We start from the raw sequence: 22495 nt of genomic DNA on the forward strand, positions 1-22495 counted from the left end.
ATCAGTTAGGTATTTTAAAATTCTTGTGATTTTTACTATCCTCGATAAATTGAGAATTTAAAGTACCTAACCAATAATTAAAAATAAAAGATGTGGTGTCGTGGGACACCAGGTTGGAACGAAGTTCCTTCGGCTAATGTAGAATCGACACGATTTGTAAAAAAAAATCGTGTTCAATTTTATGTAGGTTTTCTTGATTTTTCTCTTAAATTTTGCAGATTAGTTTTTATTTAAGTACAGGAAAGTATTTAGGAAATTTAGTATTTTGGGACATAATAAATTACGTAAAAAAAAAAATCGTAATCCAAATTATCAATTAAAATAACAAAATATGTCTCTTTATTTTTGTTTGACTACATAAAATTACAGAAATAGAAATAATTACAAAAAAGTTTATTGTTATTATTATTATAAGTAATTCTTATTAATCAGTCTCGTCATTAAAGTCTATTGCTGAAACTATTATTATTATACACATAATAAAGTCCATAAGAAAGAGAAAGGTATTATACGTTGCGCACCCGTGACATTTCTACTTTTCAAGTTCCTACTCGTTATACTAATTATGGCCAGAACAGTGTTCTCACTCGTTGCACAAATGTATTTAATAAATCCTTCAAAGATATAGATCCATTCTACGGTTCTAGGTTGACCTTTAAAAACCACACCATAAAAAGTATTGTAGATAAATCTCATTTGTAACAAATATCTTTATTTATTTATTAATAGATTAAAATATTAAATGTATGTATTGTACTATTAAATCTGTAAATCTGTGTATGTATCATGTTTTCTCTTATTTATATTCATTTTTCAGACTTATACTTATAATGGATTATATCCACTATGCAACCGAGGCAGGCATTTTAAGGTACTTTTTTTTTAATTTATCTGATCGTGTGTTATTCATAGTTATTTTTTTTCTTTATTATTGTAAACACCGCTGTTCCTTCTATTAGGTAAACTGTGGTAGACTATAATTGGCTATGTTTTTGTATTTAACTATAAGTGATTATTTTGTATTAAGCTGTTGTCAACCCCAATAAAATAAAATAAAAATATACACTACTCGCTTGTGTATACGACTGTCGCGCCTGCGCACGTCTCATTTAACGGTTTTATTCCACGGACTTATTCATACGGTTTTACTATCACATTTTTTTCAGTTCGGTCCCGCAGCAAAATCCCTATCTCCTCCAAGCCTGCCGTAAGGAACTTCGTTCCAATAAAAATGCATTATGTTATAGGTTGTCATTGACTTGATAACGGATTAGAAAAAAGGCAACCGAAGTAATTTAATTTGAGTAATAATTTCCAATATCAGGCTGTAGCTATTAACTATCCGGTCCAAAAGTAAGTCTCACCGAGCTAGATATGCGTGTTAATTATTGCAGCGCTAGTTCTACTATCCGATACTGATGCCCTTCAATGGTCTGCGAGTCCAAGGGGGTTTTGAAATTATTTGCGAAAGTATTTTGCGAACTGACTCAACTAAAGAAGCCGGAAGTTAAGAATATCAAAATACTATTCGTATTTACAAAATACGATGCGTAGTATACGAAGTAACATGAATAAAGTGAAAATGGCGGCGTCGTAGGCGTCACTTTAAGTATGTCTCTATTGCATAAAATACCATTGCTATCTTTTTCTGACGATAAAAACGTGGCTACAACTTATTTTATTTCAACGACTGCATTTGTTTCTTATACCTTTATTTCAGTGCTTTTGTTTGAATCATGTTTGTGTCCATTTATTTTAAATAACATACAGCAGGTATTTTTATTTGTATTTATTTACAAAGGTATTTTATATGACATTGTTTACTGACCTATAAATTATAATTGGTAATAAAACCAGGGACATTAAAACAATGTGTAATAAAATAATAAACAAAAGTATTAGATTCCAGGTTTCCATTAGATCCAATAATAAAAAAGGTGATGGTTAAATGCGACACAACGAACAGATTTATTACCAAGAAAATATGCAAGAATTTGTCAGTCTTTTCGTTTTTTTTTCGTTTCGACTCAAATAGTCACAGAAAATAAACACAAACGGCTCATTGAAGATACAGTTCTGTTAGAATTTATTCATGTAAGTAAATGCTTTATTGTTGCTAACATTAATTTATTTTTTTATTGTAACATCACACAGTGATCCTATTACTTGTTACTTCTTAATTATTAAGAGTTCTTGGTGTCAATTAGTAGATACCTACAATATGTTTTTCTTTTGTTTGTAAGCAAGAGCAAGCCTGGAACCAATCGCTGTGGTTGGAAACAACAAGCATACAATCCAGAATTTAGTAGTGCATACTCATAATTTATTTAGATTTTATAAGTACCTGTTGCAGTACTTACTTAATTTTTCAATTGTAGATATTTCCATCAACATCAGTAGGCAAAATTTTCAAAAATGTTTACCAAATACTACCAAATGATATCTAGAATGACTTGGCGAGAGAACCGACATATGAGATGTGAACTCGTCGATCATAGCCCAGGTGAAGTACCTTATAGCGAACGATCTTATAGCGAAGAGCCTCGATCAATTAATATATTAATAGATTCTCGAGTGGCATGTATCCGCTGCCGGTGGCATGGATCCGCTGCTGGTGGCACTCTAAGTTTTATTTTGTTGTGGTATTTTGTTTTTATAAATATATTATAGTGTGCATTGGAAAAATAATGTGATTCATAACTTTAATTAAAATTAAATTTTTAAAAACTCAGATTTAAGAAAGAAAATATGTACGTACAGAATAGAAACAAAAAAGAAGACAATATAATAATTATTAGAGTTCTGACGGTAGTATTCACACAATATTTTAAGGGCAATCGTGATTTAAATTTTCAAATTACTGTTCTTAGTTATCTTTTTATATGTTATGGTCCTTTAATAAATATATTATTATTAGTCCTATAGTCCTATATATATATATATATATATATATATATTATAAAACATATATTTATGATTTTCATTAAAGTTTTTATTTAATTTCCATTTCCAATCATCTGTTGAGTAGTATGTGACATTGTGTCGTGCGATTTACTTCCGTTAGGGACAATTTTACTCAATACGACAGCACCTAAGGCTTCTATCAAAACTAAATTACTACCTATTTTAAAAAGGGCATGCGGAGACTACTTCTATAGTGTGAACATTCTTAGGTTGATACCGCGAACTCAGGCGAGAAAAATCGCATTTTTTGGGGAATTGTGAATCGTGATTTTTTGATTGACAATGAGTCAATGACAGCTATTTAGCTGTCATTGTTTATAAATTTAGCTCAACACTCGCAAGATTTTTAAAACGTAGATGTTTTTAAATTAGTTATTTATTTCATGTCCACTAATATTCGTTCAAGATTTTTGAAGTCTGTTGCGAGCGTTCTTTTAAAAATGCGTAAAGATAAGTGGTCTGCAGGTTTTATTCAATACGACAGCACCTAAGGCTTCTATCAAAACTAAATTACTACCTATTTCCGAAAGGGACACGCGGAGACTACTTCTATAGTGTGAACATTCTAAGGTTGCTACCGCGAACTAAGGCGAGAACAACCGTTTTTTGAGGGATTGTGAATTTTTGGTTGACATAGGGACCTGACAATAAGTCAATGACAGCTGTTTAGCTGTCATTGTTTATAAATTTAGCTCAACACTCGCAAGTTTTTTAAAACGTAGGTTTCATAATTAATTATTTATTTAATGTCCCCTAATATTCGTTCAAGATTTTTAAAGTCTGTTCAGAGCGTTCTTTTAAAAATCCGTAAATTTAAGTGATCTATAGGTTAGGGATACTTATGTAACAATAACTTAGGATTTTATATTATATTTTCTAAATACTTACTCAAAACTCATCAATATTGATATTGTGAATCTTCTCGTAATTAGCGAATAAGTTATTTATGTGCCGTGACAGTATTAACGAAGTTTGTTTGTCGGGTGTTTTCTGCAGAAAATGTTACGCCAACCGCTATCCAAGGCGCTAGCATTGAGCCCCTGCGCCCGATTGGCCCCAGTGACCGGACGGAGATACGCCCAGGTGCAGGCCCAGCCCGAAAAAGTAGAAGTATTCATTGATGATAAGCCTGTTTATGTACTCCCCGGAACAACTGTATTACAGGTATATTATGAATCACACAACAAATCATGATATATATTTTTTAAATGGATAAGTTTAATGTACAGTCTACTCTAACAAACAACACTACATTATATTTCAATTAACAGGCAGCTGCATTGGTTGGTGTTGAAATACCCAGATTCTGTTATCATGAGCGACTGGCAGTGGCTGGTAATTGTCGAATGTGTTTAGTAGAAGTTGAGAAATCCCCAAAGCCAGTGGCTGCATGTGCTATGCCGGTCATGAAGGGCATGAGAGTTAAAACTACTTCAGATTTGACAAGGAAGGCTAGGGAGGGTGTAATGGAGTTTTTGCTTGTGAATCATCCGTTAGATTGTCCTATCTGCGATCAAGGTGGTGAGTGTGATCTGCAGGATCAGTCTATGGCCTTTGGTTCAGATAAGAGTCGTTTTACAGACATCCACTTCTCAGGCAAAAGGTAAATGTGAAATTTGTATGTTATGTAAGTTAAACTAGTTTCAGTTGAATTTTGTTTCCATTCATGATTATTTGTCTATTAATTACAATTTTTTTTTCAGGGCTGTAGAAGATAAAGATGTAGGTCCTCTCATCAAAACAGTTATGACCCGATGCATTCACTGCACAAGGTGTATTCGTTTTGCATCCGAAGTTGCTGGCATTGATGATTTGGGCACAACAGGCAGAGGCACTGATATGCAGGTTTGACTTGTGAATTTGATAAAGCCCAGATTATTCATTGCAAGAATAAAAGAAGAACTGAGAAAAGATATTGGATTCACAGTCCAATTTTTCCTTACAGATACATCTAATAATGTACCTATTTATTGAAGTGTTCTTGGATTGATATATATCTAATGTTAAGAAATAAAAGTGAATTCCAAAGATTTGGCTCTAATCTTACCATTGGGAGGCTGTTTCTCACCAAATACTGGCTTGATCAGTACAGCTATGTTACAATATTTGAGACTTAACATGTCAATATGCTTTTAAAATGTGTAGCACAATTGTAGTGTGCAAATAAATTATCATCAAAAAAATTGATTTCTGCTTGTAATCACATTGCAGAAGTGACAACTTCATAATAATATGCAATAATAATAAATTAACAATATAATATTTTTGAATGAAATTCATTATTTTATCATATTTGCAATTTATATTTTGCTCTGACTGATCAAAATCTGGTAGTTGTTGAAGAAGGCTTTAACTGACTATCCAAAAATTGTGTTAAACAGCTGAGTGTTAGAGCATAATTCAATACCAACGAAATAAAGTGTTGTGTGCCCATAAACAAGTTTTCACTTCAATATCACTAATACAGTGTTATACATACAGCAACATAAATTTGTTTCTGCTGATTGATTGTAGATTGTTTAAGTAAAAACTTATTATTTAATAAGAGATCTTCTGCAGGTTGGAACTTATGTAGAGAAGATGTTCTTGTCGGAATTGTCAGGAAATGTGATTGACTTATGTCCTGTTGGTGCACTCACATCCAAGCCGTACAGTTTTGCCGCTCGACCATGGGAGACTAGAAGGGTGAGTCATTCACAGTGCCTATTAATGGTGGCTTTCAGGTCATCATTTGAAATGCTACTCTTAGTTGTCAGCTTTATCTAGCCTTTTTACTTAACTTACTAAGGTACTTTAAATGTCGCAACCATGGTCCTTGAAGGAAACACATCATATCCTAAATTTTCTGAAATAAGTAACTGTAATAAATAAAGTGAAATACATACTTGACCAACCCCATCCAAATATTAAAAAATTTTCACTTTGACCTTTTCTATTTTTTGGCTTCTTGATTGAAAGCAGTCAGTCATCTTGTAAAACAACTGGGTCACTTGTTTTAAAGACATTTCTGAATTTCATTTTAAAACCCAATTGACTGGCTGATTTAACAAAGATTTCATATCTTATTGAATTAAAATTGGTTTCAGATTGATTCCATTGATGTTTTGGACCCTCTGGGCAGCAATATTGTGGTAGCGACTAGAACCAACGAAGTACTTCGTATACTTCCCAGAACAAACGAAGTATGTATGTAGTGTAAAAAATGTTCTTGTGTGCATTGGCTGTAAAATACTGGTGAACCTCGTGGATCCACTATGCCATTAAAAATTTGATTGTATCTCTAGAGATAAAGTCCTGAATAATGTGAGTTATATTGAATACGTGATATATACGTTTTTGCGCTTACTAAGATCTCAGACCTCAGTATGCAGATTAGTGCTGAGTACCTACTACCTACAAATACTACATACATGTGGCATGTCACGAGTACCTACTAATTTAAATTTTTTATTGTTGCTTGTCGTACTAAGCAAATGAATTGTATAATCCAAAAACACAGAAGGGCATAATCAGCAAATATCTTTTCACAACTCTGCCCTTCTTTTATGAACGCTAATATTATAAAAATAAAGGATTTGTATTTTTGTTAAATTATCATCAGTAAACTCAACTAATAGACCAACTATTTCCTCCCCATAGTTATTTCTTCCAATCCAGATTGGAATCAACACTCAATAAATGTTAAATAGATTTTCGTATTCATATTTAAAATATCTGTCTCGAAAGCCTGAGCAATTTAAATTAAAGAGTCCTATGTAAGTAAATTATAATAAAGTTTAAATTGGTGAACATTATAGACACCACCAGTGGGAGGCTCCTCTGCACCGGATGCCGGCTAGATTAACGACGCCTATTTGTACCGTGAAGCTGTAATGTGTAACGCCATAGCTAATGAAATTTCATTAGGCATTTCACTGGGCAAATGAGACTTAATATCTTATGTTTCAAGGTGCTGCACAATTGCTGTGCCACTCAGAATATTTGGGTTTTTCAATAATAACCTTGAGTGGCACTGCATTTTAATGGGCAGGGCGTATCAAATGAAATGAATGTCCCAGGACCGAGCTGTCTAGAGACACACGGAGGGCCGACACCCTATAAAATGGGAAAGGGCCAGGGAAAGAAGAAGACTCTTAGATATTTAAGCTGTAAAAAACACTACTGAGTTATTACATATATAATTTGATATTCATAAATTGTTTAAGAAATATCTGTCATAACAGGAGATCAACGAAGAGTGGCTGGCAGATAAGTCCCGGTTTGCTTGCGACGGACTCAAGCGACAGCGATTGGTGACCCCGATGGTGGCCGATAGCCGCGGGAATCTCACGCCCGTAGAGTGGGAGGACGCCATCGTAGCTGCCGCGCAGGCTATAAGGGACTGCCCGCCTGAAAAGGTACGTCGAGTATATATCATTACAGAGCCCGACTCTAAAATAAACTTTGACAATTTTACGTAGATGTTTACGTATTTTTTGAAATGTATTGACCTCTTTTTTACACGCTTTTTATTAGCTTGGCCTGTATCCGTGTAATGTGTAACGGGATCTTTTTTATCCACTTTACAATGTCTATATAAACTAAACTATGCACTCTTACAAATGACGCATGACAATTTAGTGACTTATATAGCTCGTCCCATTTTTCTTGCGATGATCATTCAGTAATAGCGATTTTTTCATGTCTGATACCCGGTGATACGCGTGTTAATAGTACGTTGCAAAATTATCATGGTTTAAAGGCAAAAAAGCATGTTCCATAAGGATAATGTATTTTATTGTATAGATCTATGTAAACATTGGAGTACCTCAGGGCTCTGTACTTGGTCCAGTACTGTATAAAACATTTATCTACACTCATGCTTTAAATCCTCTATTAAAGATTCTGAAACAGTTAGCTTATTACCAACATTAAAACACCAAATGTTCTAATAACCATTACATCATCCAAACGAGTGTTGTAATGTTGTACTGAATTTCATAACAACACCCCAATGTTTTTTTTCGATCCCTTCATGCGCAAAGAGTTTCAAAAGACAGCCACATTCTTATTGCTCGATGCGTGGTATCTGTATGAATTTCAAAAAAAGAACATTTTCGTTTACGCGCGTTCCACACTACCAGAACGTCGCGCGCCGTAAAAAAAATGGCGGGGATTCGAATAACCTATTCGAATCCCCGCCATTTTTCTTCGATATTTTTATTGTTTTAATTACAAAAAATGAGCGATTTATTTGAAACGCTGCAAAAGAACATTATATTCGAGTGAATTTTAATTGTTGCACTATACAAAATGTAAATTACTACTAAAATAAATAATTGTTTCAATACTTAGTTTATATGTATATAATCAGTAATGAATGATATGACTGGTGTTTTAGTGTTAGCAGTAAGCTAACTGTTTCAGAATCTTTTAGAGGATTCATATTCTGGGTTTAGATAAAGTCTTGTATGCAACTAATGATAATTAGGTATTAAAACACTCATGTAATACTATTATCACACATAAATCCACATTCGTGTTTTAATACCCCTTATTACACACAACAGTTGCATAAATAACTATTTACATCACACCCACCCGTGGAAAACGGCATGCTGAAATAAATGTTGGTGAAATTCCCTAAATTGCTAGCAACAAACTTCGGATGCTGTTAGACGAAACACAAATATGGCTTAGTTTAGCGCAGCTAAATCCAGTGACATTACGCTGAAGTACGTAAATCGTCCTCTCGTACAAGTACCGCGTAGTAATAACACGTAAGACTGTGAAATACCTGAGTTTCCATGTGGTTCCATTTCCATAAGGTGCCTTACATGGGGCGCCTTAGCTGATGTGCCAAGAGATCGTCTATTATTATCATCATCTCACTCTCTTACATAATATTTTCTTTTACAAGAAGACCCCAGAAAAGGTTGAAAACAATAGTATTAAGTTATTCAAAAGAATTGTTAAAAAACGTTTGTGTGGTAAAGGTTACTATAACATAAATGACTTTCATAATGATGCCACAGATTGGGAATGGAGCGACCGCACTCAGGCTATTAAATAACAAGTTTAATTTTACAATATTACTTTAGTTTTACTAAATAATTACTTTAATGCCACATCCTATTTTGAATTAAAATATTTGAATTTGAATAAATAACTTATTAATGGTTTCTCCAGTTGGTGGCTGTAGCTGGTGAGATGGCAGACGCCGAGGCACTGGTGTCTCTCAAGGACCTGGTGAACCGTCTGGGTGGCGAGCACGTGTACACGGAGCAGAGCTTCCCCTTGGCCGGCGCAGGCACCGACCTTCGATCCTCTTACCTCTTCAACACCAAGATTGCCAGTGAGTTGGTGCAATCACTAATAATATTGCTAATAGTAATAACTTTTTAATTATCAAAACTAGCCTTTCTGATATATGAGTCGTGATTTCAGATTTACCATGCACAAAACGTTGAATAAATTTAATTCAAAATGGCAGACTGAAAGAAGCTTCCCCGAATGCGATTTTCTCTTATGTGTTACGCGAATATTTTTCATTGCAGCGACCATCGAAAGAGATTTACATTTCATTCATATACAATACTTAGGGGACCTGCAAGTTTTTTTTTATGACAATAAGGGACGAGACCAGCTGACCGTTCAGTTGATGGTAATTGACACGGTCTGCACATAACAATACAGTGTCACTCTGGATTTTTGATAAAGCCAGGAATTCTGAGCGGCACTACAATGACGGTCGTCACCTTGAGGCATAAGATGTTAAGTCTCATTTGCCCAGTAATTTGACTAGCTACGGCGCCCTTCAGACCGAATCACAATTAATGCTTACACATTACTGCTTCACTTTTTTTTATGGAATAGGAGGACAAACGAGCGTACGGGTCACCTGGTGTTAAGTGATCACAGCCGCCGACATTCTCTTGCAACACCACAGGAATCACAAGAGCGTTGCCGGCCTTTAAGGAAGGTATACGCGCTTTTTTTGAAGGTACCCATGTCGTATCGTCCCGGAAAGAAGAAAAAAAAGGAAGAAAGCTCCTAGAAAACCGCACTGTGGAGGACCGCCACACATCCACATGGTGGGGATGGTGGTCCTAACTTGTGGCGTGTCGTGCGAAGGTGGAATTGGGCGGCGGGAATCAGGTTGAAAAGTTGCTTCACGGCAGAAAATCTCAAACGTATACTCATGTAGTGCGGATATGCATGGGCGGCTGTTTTTACTTTCCATCACACCGTATCAGATATAAGAAGCACAGAAGTATCAGATATTAAAATCCCATTAACTTAATGTTGTCAGACGTCGAGGAATCGGACTTTGTGCTGCTAATCGGCACCAATGTTCGCTTCGAGGCCCCCCTACTCAACGCGCGCCTGCGAAAGGCCTTCATCCACAAGGAAACAGACGTAGCGCTCATTGGACCCAACGTCGACCTCACTTACGAATACATGGTGAGTAGTGACCACAGATTAGGAAGGAACTTTTTGTCAGAAGAACATACCTAACATCTAAATGCAAAATTTCTTGCAACAAACATCTTCTCACACAGTAACTCAACTCAAGCGACACGACTTAGGGACTGTCCCCTTCCGCCCGCGCTGTCTGGGTTTACCGATTTCTTCCATTTCATATTGCACGCCTCGCGAAGAACGCGAAGCGGCGAGGTAGCGCATATTTTTTTTTTTATTACTCTTACACATTATTAAAAGCACATCAATATAAAGCTGAGACACTATTGAATAATTCTGATACTTTTTTTAAGTTGTCGAATACGTATTAATATAAAAAAAGTTATATCTCGAGAACGACTTGTCGAAACTACTTTTTTTTTCACAATTTTCATAATTAAACAGAGATGGTTCCTTTCGAAAATCACTACTGTAGGCCTTCTCGTTTTTTTAAAAAAAAAACGCAGGTGATTCGATTTTATTCGAAATTTAACTTTTATAAAAAATATAGCATCAGCGAGGCGTGCACTTTTGCATTTCCATTTTTTTTTAAATGAAAATAAGGGACGAGAGGAGCAGGAACTTCAGCTAATGGTAATAGATACGCCCTGCCCATTACAATGCAATGCCGCTCAGGATTCTTGAAAAGCCCAAAAATTCTGAGCGGCACCACAATTGCGCTCGTCACCTTGAAACATAAGATGTTAAGTCTCATTTGTCCAGTAATTTCATTAGCTACGGCGCCCTTCAGACCGAAACACAGTAATGCTTACACATTACTGCTTCACGGCAAAAATAGGCGCCGTTGTGGTACCCATAATCTAGCCGGCATCCTGTGCAAAAGAGCCTCCCACTGGATGCCCATAAGCGCGTTTGCTTAGTTACCCACTTTAATTGGCATTTACTTAGATAATTTATACATCTAGATGGACCTTTGTGCTGCTAGACAACCCATGAAAACAGGCCAGTTTTATTACTTTCTTATTTACCTGCAAAGCAAATTATTTCATTTTCCAGTGAATGACAAATGATAGTATTACAATTAGATTATGCATTGCTGAATGTTAACATGGAATAATGTAGTTTAATATTGTTTAGCATGTCGGCGATTCGGCATCAATTGTCAAGGAGCTTGCAAGTGGAACATCGAACCACGAGGTGCTCAAACGTCTCCAGTCTGCGAAGAGACCCGTGCTGATATTGGGAGCTGACCAGCTAAAGACCCCCGAGGGAGCTGCGCTGCTCGCATACACGCAGGAACTAGCTCTCAAGCTGCAGGGGAAATTGGAGGATAAAGAATGGAAGGTATTCTAGAAATTTTCAAAATGTGCATGTTCTGGGTTTTATGAATAAATTCCGATAGGGCACCAGACGTTAACACACAAATGTAAAGGCTGTTAATAGTGACAGCGGTTTCGGTTTTAGTTTCTGACTCCCAGTTATGGAAGAAGTAAAAAAAAATAGAATTGTTTTATTCCGCTTAAAATACATTTACATTTTTGGAATAAATAAAGGTAGCTTTTTAATGAAACCCCTATGAAAACTATTATTATAATTCACAATAATTTGTTATAAAATATATGCATTTTATCAGTAAAATTATAATTTTTAAGAATGCTGTATATAATACGGCTATACGTATATAAATCACCTTACATTTGGCGCGTGCAAAAAAAACTTGGGGGCCATTTCCCATAATTTTGCACAATATTTTATTTGAACGATTTATGTAATATATGTTTGTTTTTTTCCTCGCAAGTATGAAACTCGTGAGCAACTCGCTCATTAGACACTCGGTTGATTTACGGGCTGCAACCCACAGCATGTCTGTCTCACTCCCCGTTTAGGTATCGAAATTGCGACAACACGTGCGGCGGCCTCTACAGAGTAGGCCAGCCAGTAGGGACTCACGAACGAGCAGTGAAGCACGCGCGAGCTTTGTTGACATCTACTTCACAGATCCAACCGATATTTTAAAAGTGGAGAAACATAATAAAGTGAAGCATTTATTAAAGGTCATTGCAATCCAAATTAATTTTTTAAGCTGCCTAAAGATGCTGTAACAATCTAATTTAAAGTGATTGTTAGTATAATGAAATTGCCATTCATGATAGCTACCTATTTATTTCCTATATACTAAGTAGGTTTGACTATATCGTGGTCTTCCAACACATACATTACTGTCTGCAACGTAATGTAGGTTTGACATCGAAATAAACGTAATAGACTATATAAGACGAAATAGACATATTGAAAATCAACCTACCCTAATGTCAACCCTAATGTCGTTAGAAGAGGTAAGAGTCATGCGATCGAAAGAGAGGTAACTTCTAGTTGAATAAAAATGTAGGTTAGTAGCGCTGTGCGATCTGAATTATACCTTAGTGTACCTTACACAGGTGAATACAATAGTATGGCCGCAAGAGTCCCTATTTCTTTAATTCATTTAAGCTATTGCATAGCTTCTATCGCGGGCCTTGAGCGTGGAGACCGAATCCTGAAATTCCGTAACGAAAATAACCTAACTCGTACTTACTAGATCTATATAGATATTTCGCCACGGTCATTACAGTTGCCGTGGAACAGCGGTTATCACGTTTTTTTTTTGTGCGGAAGGTCCCAGGTTCGAGCCTGGGGTACGTCCTGATTTTTTTTAATTTTTTAATGTTTTTTATCACGTTTTTTTAATTTTTATTATTATGACAAGCATTTTTATTTAGTTTCACCTGTCCGGTTGTCTGTCTGTAATCAAATCTTGCAAGTAAAATTTTACTCACTTCCCGTTTGCTTTTTTTTAAATTAATTTTATAAAAAAAAAATACTGCATAAATAAAAAAAATAATTATAATGGCATAAGTTGATAAAAATGCTATGCAATAGCTTTACCGCGGCAGTCCTCGAGTGCCACACGTCTTTTTTGCGCAATGAGAGTTCCGTACCTGTATTATATATTTTTTGCCCACAGCCTCGTGTATAATGAGCAACTTATCTCACTTGTACTTCATAATATACTAATTTGATGCTACTCGTAAATATTTATTTAATATTATTCTTTGTCAAGGTACTGAACGTATTGCAACGTAACGCGTCGCAAGTTGCCGCGCTCGACATGGGATACAAGCCGGGTGTCACTGCTGATGCGCTGAAGAACGCGAAGGTGGTGTACCTGCTGGGAGCAGACGGCGGCCAGGTGACGAGGGAGTCACTTCCTAAAGACTGCGTGGTTATATATCAAGGTACTGTAGTATTTAAGTAAAACTTATTTATGAGTAAGTGGTGAATCCGTGACGAAAGCGTTACGAACGAACGCCAGCGTTACGCGAACGGTGATTTCTTGATTATTTCGTTCTTGAACAATTTTATAAATTAATGTCTGTTTTACATCAGTCCTCTTGTCTAAAGCACACTACAACAACCGATAAAAACAAGCCAGGAATATTAAGTTTAGTGGCGTGACGTAGAAGACGTAGCTTAGGCTAGGGTTACTATGGATGCGAGTTCTGACGAAAATTTGTTGTTCTGACGAGTTCTGACGGATTCGTCAGAAGAAACAAACGCCTGGTATCCAATGACAGTGTTTACACTGGCAACGACGAACGCGTCAGAACATGCACGAAGTGGTCAGAACCAATCGAGCGTTCAAACGAGTTTGATTTTTAGCACGACCTTCGTCTACGAATTTCGAGTGATTTGGTTTCCACCATCGATAACGATAAATTGATCAGTCTCGTGTACGAGAACAGGTGTTTGTGGGATATTAGAGACAAAAATGATCACAACAGATATATTTCTCGGCAAAAGTGGGAGAAAGTTGCTACAGAACTCAACACTCTACATTTTGAACTATCCTTTGTCGTCTCTTATAGAAAATAACTCGTTGACATGCTCTGTCTTTCCACCATTTAACAATGATAGTTTAAATAATGGACTTTCAAGAAAATCATTCATCAAATTCGTCCATCTTTTCTGGACGGCAGAAACGAACTGACTATCAGAATAACAGAAAACGCGCACAGTGTAAACGCCTTACGTCGTACGCCAAACGAGTACGTTCGAAATCCTCGTCAGAACAAATTTTCGTCAGAACTCGCATCCATAGTAACCCTAGCCTTAGTCTTAGACTCGCGATTTGAATGACACTTTGTGTACGTGCGAGTGAATTGGTCAAAATAGGAGTTAGTTTTTGACGTTTTTACAGCTTTCATTGTCTATCTAAATGTATAAAATATGATCTAAGGCATACTCGTTTTTTTTGTTGTAAATACATGTTTATAGAATAGACGCGTTCGGATATCACACTGGTTCAAGTTGAAAATGTTTAAATAATTGATATATTGTAATATACATTCATAACATTAAGAGTTTGAAGCACCTCGTTGATGCTTTTTAAGATATTATTAAAAAATAATTCTTCTACACCCCACGCTTTTTTTTACAATAAAATATATTTTTTTACACTATTTTCAATTAAAATTTATTTTCTAGGTTTTAGTTGAATATTATATAAAGCGTGCTTTCTAGTTTTTTTTAACTATTATTTATTTTAATGCTTTTTGTTGATACTATTAAATAAAGCTCAAGTGAGCAACAACTTTTTTCTTCTATTGTTTTAATCACGCCATCATTTTTACAACATTTAAATGTATCCGCGAGGTGCTTCAAACTCTTAATGGTATGAATGTATATTACAATATATCAATTATTTAAACATTTTCAACTTGAACCAGTTATATAAAGCGTGCTTTTTAGTTTTTTTTTAACTATTATTTATTTTTAATTTTTTAGTTAAATTTTCTATAAAAGCGTATTTTTAAAACTATTAAGTACTTTAACATCAGTTTCTATAAATTAATAAAAATCATATTTTGCAAATTGAAAAATTGAATAATTTTATCAAATTAGTGTAATGTCATCGGTCCTCGATAAATCTACAAAGTTTGAACGAAATCTAGCCGTTTATAGTGTGTCAAAATCGCGCCCATAGAAGTCGGTTACAAACATACAAGTGAAGCTAATATAAAGCATATGAAAACGGACGCGTTCGGGTAAAATATGTTCTTATTATTAAATTCAATTTCAATTTTCAATTTATTTATTAAAAGATAATACAAGTCTTCTTAAAAGCTAGTTAACACTGTGCCTGAACTAGGTAAACACAGGATGTGTATCAAGGCGTAAAGAGCTGATATTGAAACTAAATAATCACAAAAAAGAAAAACTTAATACAGGTTAAGTATGTAAGTAAACAATGTCGTCAATGTAATGATTATTAACTATTAACTAAATTAGATAATTTTTAAGTAGATCATTTATCCACTTAAATGTATGATGAAGTACTTAAGTGACGGAACGAACTTAACATCAGAAAAAAATAAACATGGATTTAAGAAAATTTATTGAAGTAGGCGTTACTTTGCGGAAATCCATAATTATATAAATGATTTGAGTTTTCTTTAGTGTTAATTCCAAGCGTGTTGTCTCGCCAAAATCTGGCACGAGACTCGATTTTGGCGACAACACGTCCTGAGGATGCCTCGTGTAGAGGCGAAACACGTGTCGAATTGTTTAAAGACAACTATTGGCGGAATTAACACTAAGAGACCCCGCAAACTGCAGACTTTTGATCGGCCCATAGTTTGGTTGGTTTCTTAATCAGTATGATTCAGATGTATGAGAGTGCGCAAATTATAACGATTCGGTATTGGCCGACAAAAAAGTTAAATGGGCTACACGATTGCCTTCAAACTGAACCGTCAGCGAACTATCGGCCGACTGTTAAATCAGTACAGCGCTCTTCTAGGCGCGCACACCACCGATTGTTTAGTCGGCTAGACTCATCAATAGCCGATTAAAACTAATAGCGAAAGGTCCCTAAAACTGTCGGCCGATAGTTGTCTAGTGTGCGCACTCATCACAGACCCAACTGTTTAGTCGGGCCAGTGTGCGCACTTACAGCCGAACTCAACCAAACTATCGGCCGATCGAGAGTCTGCAGTTTGCGGGGTCTCTAAAGATAACTCAAATCATATATATAAACATCGATTTGTTTGTCAACGTCTAAGTATTATGTCGGTTGTGACCGCGCAGGTCACCACGGCGACCGTGGCGCTAGTATCGCGGACGTAGTGTTCCCGGGCGCCGCCTACACAGAGAAGAGGGCCACCTTCGTGAACGCCGAGGGTCGACCGCAGCAGACCCTCGTGGCTGTCACGCCGCCCGGCAAGGCTCGGGAGGACTGGAAGATCATCAGGTACCTTCATACATGATAGGGAGGCTCCTTTGAACAGGATGCCTATTTATGCCGTGAAGCAGTAATGTTTAAACAATATTGTGTACCGGTCTGACCATTCTGTGAGGGCTCCGTAGGTGACAAGCGCAATTGTAGTGCCGCTCAGATTTTTTTTGGGTTTTTCAAGAATCCTGAACGGCACTGCATTGTAATGGGCAATATCCTACTCCTCTCGTCTCTTATATTCATAAAAAAAACGTGACACCTGTTTTTAATATGTTATAGCGTCAGGTTGCTTTAAGTATGAAACCGCTCATTGCGTATCTATTTCTATAATTTAAGTTAAAGATACTTATTACAAATCCATCCATTAATCAGTACATCTATCAAATACAAATATTTTTATTCAAAATAGGATATGATATCTCTTATTGAAAGTCAAAAACTACCACTCATTCTAAAAGTATGCCTCAAACCTGAAAAGAACGGGTTTGTTTGGTTGTTTTCATAGGGTTAGGTACATTATGAGATTATACAATAAAAGATATTCGTCGCAGTCGCTCCATTCCCAATCTGTGGTATCATTAAGAAAGTCATCTATGTTATAGTAACCTTTATCACAAATACGTTTTTACTTTCTTTACATATAAAGAACAAAATAACTAATTTACACGCCAAGTAAATAAAGCCTGTAGAAATAACACATTTTCGGGATATTTTTTCTATCTTGGTATTGTTTTATAATCCGAATAATATATATTGCCGAGTTCACATACAACGAACGACAGCGAAAAAGCTGTGGAATGAAAGAGAAGGAGTACCGTTCCTTGGGGAGGAGAGTGAAAGTGAAGGGGATATTTCGCGAGCAATCGTTTGCCGTTTTTCTTTTATGTTGAGATGGCGAATTTATTACACTGCACGGCTGCAGTAGCGTGCATATCATATAGGCAATTAGGCAGTGCCTACCTTTTATAAACCGAAATAAATATAGCAACTAGTCCTAAAGTTGATTAACTACCTACGTATCTAAAGATGCGTATACGAAGCGAGCAGCGTTGAATACAACTTATTTCATACTGTCGGAATATAGCGTAACACCGACTAGTTAGATCTACAGTGCCTAACTTGCTAAGAAAACTAATGGCGTGCACCTGAGTGAGGCAGAGGATATCCTATTAATATTATAAATGTGAAAGTTTGTATGTCTTGATGTATGTTTGAACTTCTTTAACGCAAAAACTACTGATTGGATTTTGATGAAACTTTACAATAATATAGCTTACACACCAGAATAACACATAGGCTATTTATTATAACTGAAATAACCTGTATTCTCACCTCTATTAATGGAACCCTCTGTAAATGAGACAGATATTTATTTATACCTGTATATCTGAGACACTGGGTAAGTGGAATACCTCTTTAAGTGAAACGACATTGCAGGTCCCTTGATGTCTCACTTAACCAGGTTTCACTGTATTTATAAAACTGTCGCGTGAATTATACTTTATATGGCAAAACAACGTTTGCCGGGTCAGCTAGTATGAAATAATTTGTTAACAGAGCTCTATCAGAAGTGGTTGGCGCCGGGCTCCCGTACGACACGATGGACGAGGTGCGAGAACGACTCGCCGACGTGAGCCCTACCCTCGTCTGCTACGGTGAGGTTCAGGACAATAACTACTTCGCGCAGGCGCAAGCACTCACACAGGTACATATTCAACTATAAACTATATGGATACTAATTTTGGTACGTGGTCGCGATGAGTTATCTACGAGATTATTTTGAGTGGATTTAAAAAAAAAGTTCTCAGGGTTCGTCTGCTTCTGATTCTCCAGTTAGCTCAACGCAGTAAAATTCTAGGGACTAAGCTTGATATCTTCTGCAGGCCCCGCCAGGATGTCCTTCACTTTATTACACCACAGCCACAGCTTCTTTTCAGATTAATATAAATTAAGACGAAGAGCTCAAAATATTAAATAAAAAGTTACGAACGCACGGATTTGAGATGCGGGGGTCGACATACACTCTTCGCGGTCGCTTCGCGAATGACGTCACGATCCAAGTTAGCCCTTTCATTACACGCAATGAAGCTAATTGGCGCAACCATCAGGTGTACACGATTTTTTAAGGTAGCCGTATTGACCTCTAAATACTGCGCAAGAATGTTCATTCCACAGATTGTTCGTGGAAGAAAGTTCCTTAAAGAACCACACTGTGCACCAACACATGTAACAATTGCATACATATGTATGTATAATAATAAGTTTCAACTGCTATAGGTATACATTGCCGCATTTACTTCAATTATTTAAAATATTCTTGGTCAATAAACAGCGATGTAAAACATTTATTCACTTTAGGTTGGCGTATATTGAATTAAGAACCCGATTCGAACAGTGACAGTTGACACACGACTAAGTAGATGAGTGTACTTACATTGTCTTTAAGCACATTTTTACCGTTCCGCTATCAGACTGCGAATGATATTACCAGATATGTGTCATTGGTTTCTAAACATATTCACGCAAAGTAGGCTGATCTCACCTGAATGTATTCCCCTGCTGTATGGGGCACTGAGTGACGAAGGGCACCCCGTCGTAGTACTGCGAGCCGCAATGAGTGATCCCGTGCCAATGTAACGTCACCTCCATCCCCTCCATGTGGTTCTCCACATCGATGACCACCTTTTTTTTTTTTTTTGTAAAATCATGTTATGTACCTACAGATACCAGTGCACCATCTCGGGTGCTAGTGGTTCAAAACTATCATTTTATTATTTGTCAATCAACGAAGTGCAAACAAAAGTAGCATTAATTCAAAGTACTACACATGTTGCGTGTAATGAATAAATATTATCTAATATATAAAATTCTCGTGTCATGGTGTTAAACTTTGAACTCCTCCGAAACGGCTTGACCGATTCTCATGAAATTTTGAGTGCATATTGGGTAGGTCTGAGAATCGGACAATTTTCATCCCCCTAAATGTTAAGGGTGGTCCACACGATTTTGAGTGACTTTACGAGTCAGCATTAAAAAGTACATACAACTGCAAATTTTTGCCCATCTACGATCAACAGTTACTTTTGTATCGCGATTTTAATATCGGCAATACAACGTTTGCTGGGTCAGCTAGTAATTATATACAAGTGTTCAGACGTTAAATACGATATCCAATTCCAGAGTGTTCAGAAGCCAGTTTCGGGCAAGTTGGACGTGGAGCTGAAGCAGCTGGAGGACTACTTCATGACGGACCCCATCAGCAGGGCGTCGCCCACAATGGCCAAGTGTGTCAACGCTGTACTCAAGCAGAAACAGTTGCCCTACTAGGTACATCACTATTTATAGCGCTGTACTCAAGCAGAACAGTTGCCCGACTAGGTACGTCACTATTTATAGCGCTGTACTCAAGCAGAACAGTTGCCCGACTAGGTACGTCACTATTTATAGCGCTGTACTCAAGCAGAACAGTTGCCCTACTAGGTACATCACTATTTATAGCGCTGTACTCAAGCAGAACAGTTGCCCGACTAGGTACGTCACTATTTATAGCGCTGTACTCAAGCAGAAACAGTTGCCCTACTAGGTACGTCACTATTTATAGCGCTGTACTCAAACGGAACAGTTGCCCTACTAGGTACGTCACTATTTATAGCGCTGTACTCATGCAGAAACAGTTGCCCTACTAGGTACGTCACTATTTATAGCGCTGTACTCATGCAGAAACAGTTGCCCTACTAGGTACGTCACTATTTGTAGCGCTGTACTCAAGCAGAACAGTTGCCCTACTAGGTACGTCACTATTTATAGCGCTGTACTCATGCAGAAACAGTTGCCCTACTAGGTACGTCACTATTTGTAGCGCTGTACTCAAGCAGAACAGTTGCCCTACTAGGTACGTCACTATTTATAGCGCTGTACTCATGCAGAAACAGTTGCCCTACTAGGTACGTCACTATTTGAGGCGCTGTACTCAAACAGAAACAGTTGCCCTACTAGGTACTTCACTATTTGTCTTCGGTCAACCGGTACAATTTTTCGCGTGGGCTAGTCATGAGCATGTCGGTGTCGCGTACCCATAAGATTTTCCCCTACCAAAAAGTGACCATCGCAGCTAAAGAAATTTTCACTTCAAAAATCAATTACATTCTTCACCTCTCTGAAATATCATTAATTACTTACATACATTTAATTTTAATTTATTGTTTTACTTATTTCAGGTAAATTAAGCAATTCAATCCTGGCGAAGAATATTTGTATTTTAAAACAATTTCAACATACACTCAGTAGGAAAGACATTCCTGTATATTATTCTCAATAGAACAGTCGACCTTCTTGCTAACTTATCAAATTAATACTAAAACTATTGGAATATGTTCAAAGCATATGTTACCGTGTAATTTATTACGTATTGATAAGGATAAATAAATCAATTGGAAAAAGTAGAAGATTGGAAATCAATGTTATATAAAAGGTATATGTTTGTAAGAACAGCTTGTAAATAAGTCTTTAGGAAATAAAGTAGATTATAATTATTGGCTTTTGTTTTATTTATGTTGATGACAATGTGTGTGAACCTCTAAAAAGTCGTCCTTTGTCGTATCTCCTCGATTCGAGATCACTCGCTTAACTGCCACAGCCTGTATTGGCATACTTGGCGTTGATACATCGAGCAACGTTTAGTTCCGTGGTCACTTGGAAGAGAAGGCCAAACTGGCCTCAAAAAGTAAAGACAGTACTTCACAATAAGCCACCGCCTGCAACTATACAAGGCGCAAATTCGACCTCAAATGGAGTGCTGTTCTCACCTCTGGGCGGGCGCTCTCCAGTACCAGCTTCTTCCATTTGACCGCATGCAATGAAGTGCGGCTCTAAATCATCGACGATCAAGCCATCTCCGATCGGCTTGATTCTTTGGCATTGCGTAGAGATGTGGGTTCACTCTGCATCTTCTACCGCATTTATCACTGGGAGTGCTTAGAGGAGGTGTTCGGTTCGATTCCAGCAGCCGAATTCCACTACCGGCCATCACGTCAAAATCCAAGGTACCATCCGTATCACGTTGAGGTTTAGTATTCCACAACGATGACAATGCAGTTCTACTAAGGATTCTTGAAAAGCCCATAAATTCTGAGCGGCACTACAATTGCGCTCGTCATCTTGACACAAGATGTAAAGTCTCATTTGCCCAGTAATTTCACTAGCTATGGCGCCCTTCAGACCGAAACACAGTAATGTTTACACATTACTGCTTCACGGCAGAAATAGGCGCCGTTGTGATACCCATAATCTAGCCGGCAACCTTTGCAAAGTAGCCTCCCACTGGCTAATAATAATAGTTTTGACAGTGTAATTTGAGACTGGCACGATCCGTTTCATATCTTTTCTTTCCGTTTGTCTCCTCTTATACAGGGTGGGCCAAAAGAAGTCATCCGATGTTGTTTGGCTCTCTTTTTTTTTCTAAATGAAAAACTTCGATTCTGTTTTTTGATTATGTTTATTAGAACCTTTAGAATTGTAGTGGTCAAGTCGAGAAGATGATATCGGCCAAATGGGCGTCGTCACAATTGATTGCCAAACGGGCTCGTTTTATGGCATTTTTCATCATTTCAGCGAGAACTTCGGGCGACAGATTCTCGCACTCGTGTCAAATGTTGTCCTTGAGGGCTTCCAGAGTATCGGGTTTGTTCACGATAACACGGGACTTCAAAAAACTCCACAAAAAGTCTGAAACGGTTAAATCGGGCGATCTTGCGGGCCAGTGCAAATCGCCAAAACGAGAGATGAGGCGACCCGGGAACGCCGCCTTCAGAATATCGGCTGTGGCTCGCGCAGTGTGTGCCGTTGCTCCGTCCTGTT

The 22495-nt window shown here is 37.1% G+C and overlaps 1 protein-coding gene across 3 annotated transcripts; it reads left to right on the top strand.

Moving 5' to 3' along the window:
* Nucleotides 1–3300: 3300 nt before the first annotated feature.
* LOC126973767 (NADH-ubiquinone oxidoreductase 75 kDa subunit, mitochondrial) lies at nt 3301–21171 on the top strand. Of its 3 annotated transcripts, none has more exons than XM_050821087.1 (15): nt 3301–3317; nt 3961–4128; nt 4236–4567; nt 4668–4809; nt 5524–5649; nt 6051–6146; nt 7188–7361; nt 9133–9298; nt 10256–10407; nt 11503–11709; nt 13466–13640; nt 16492–16654; nt 18197–18344; nt 19820–19966; nt 20857–21171. In XM_050821087.1, the coding sequence occupies exons 2-14, from the start codon at nt 3964–3966 to the stop codon at nt 19964–19966; spliced, it is 2193 nt and encodes a 730-aa protein (XP_050677044.1). In that variant the 5' UTR covers nt 3301–3317; nt 3961–3963; the 3' UTR covers nt 20857–21171. The 3 variants fall into 3 exon arrangements, with proteins under 3 accessions (XP_050677044.1, XP_050677042.1, XP_050677043.1); XM_050821085.1 differs by lacking the exon at nt 3301–3317 and adding an exon at nt 3526–3682; XM_050821086.1 differs by lacking the exon at nt 3301–3317 and adding an exon at nt 3668–3792.
* The last annotated feature ends 1324 nt before the right edge of the window (nt 21172–22495 follow it).

Source organism: Leptidea sinapis, chromosome 30 (assembly GCF_905404315.1).
Source record: "Leptidea sinapis chromosome 30, ilLepSina1.1, whole genome shotgun sequence".
Lineage (NCBI taxonomy): Eukaryota > Metazoa > Arthropoda > Insecta > Lepidoptera > Pieridae > Leptidea > Leptidea sinapis.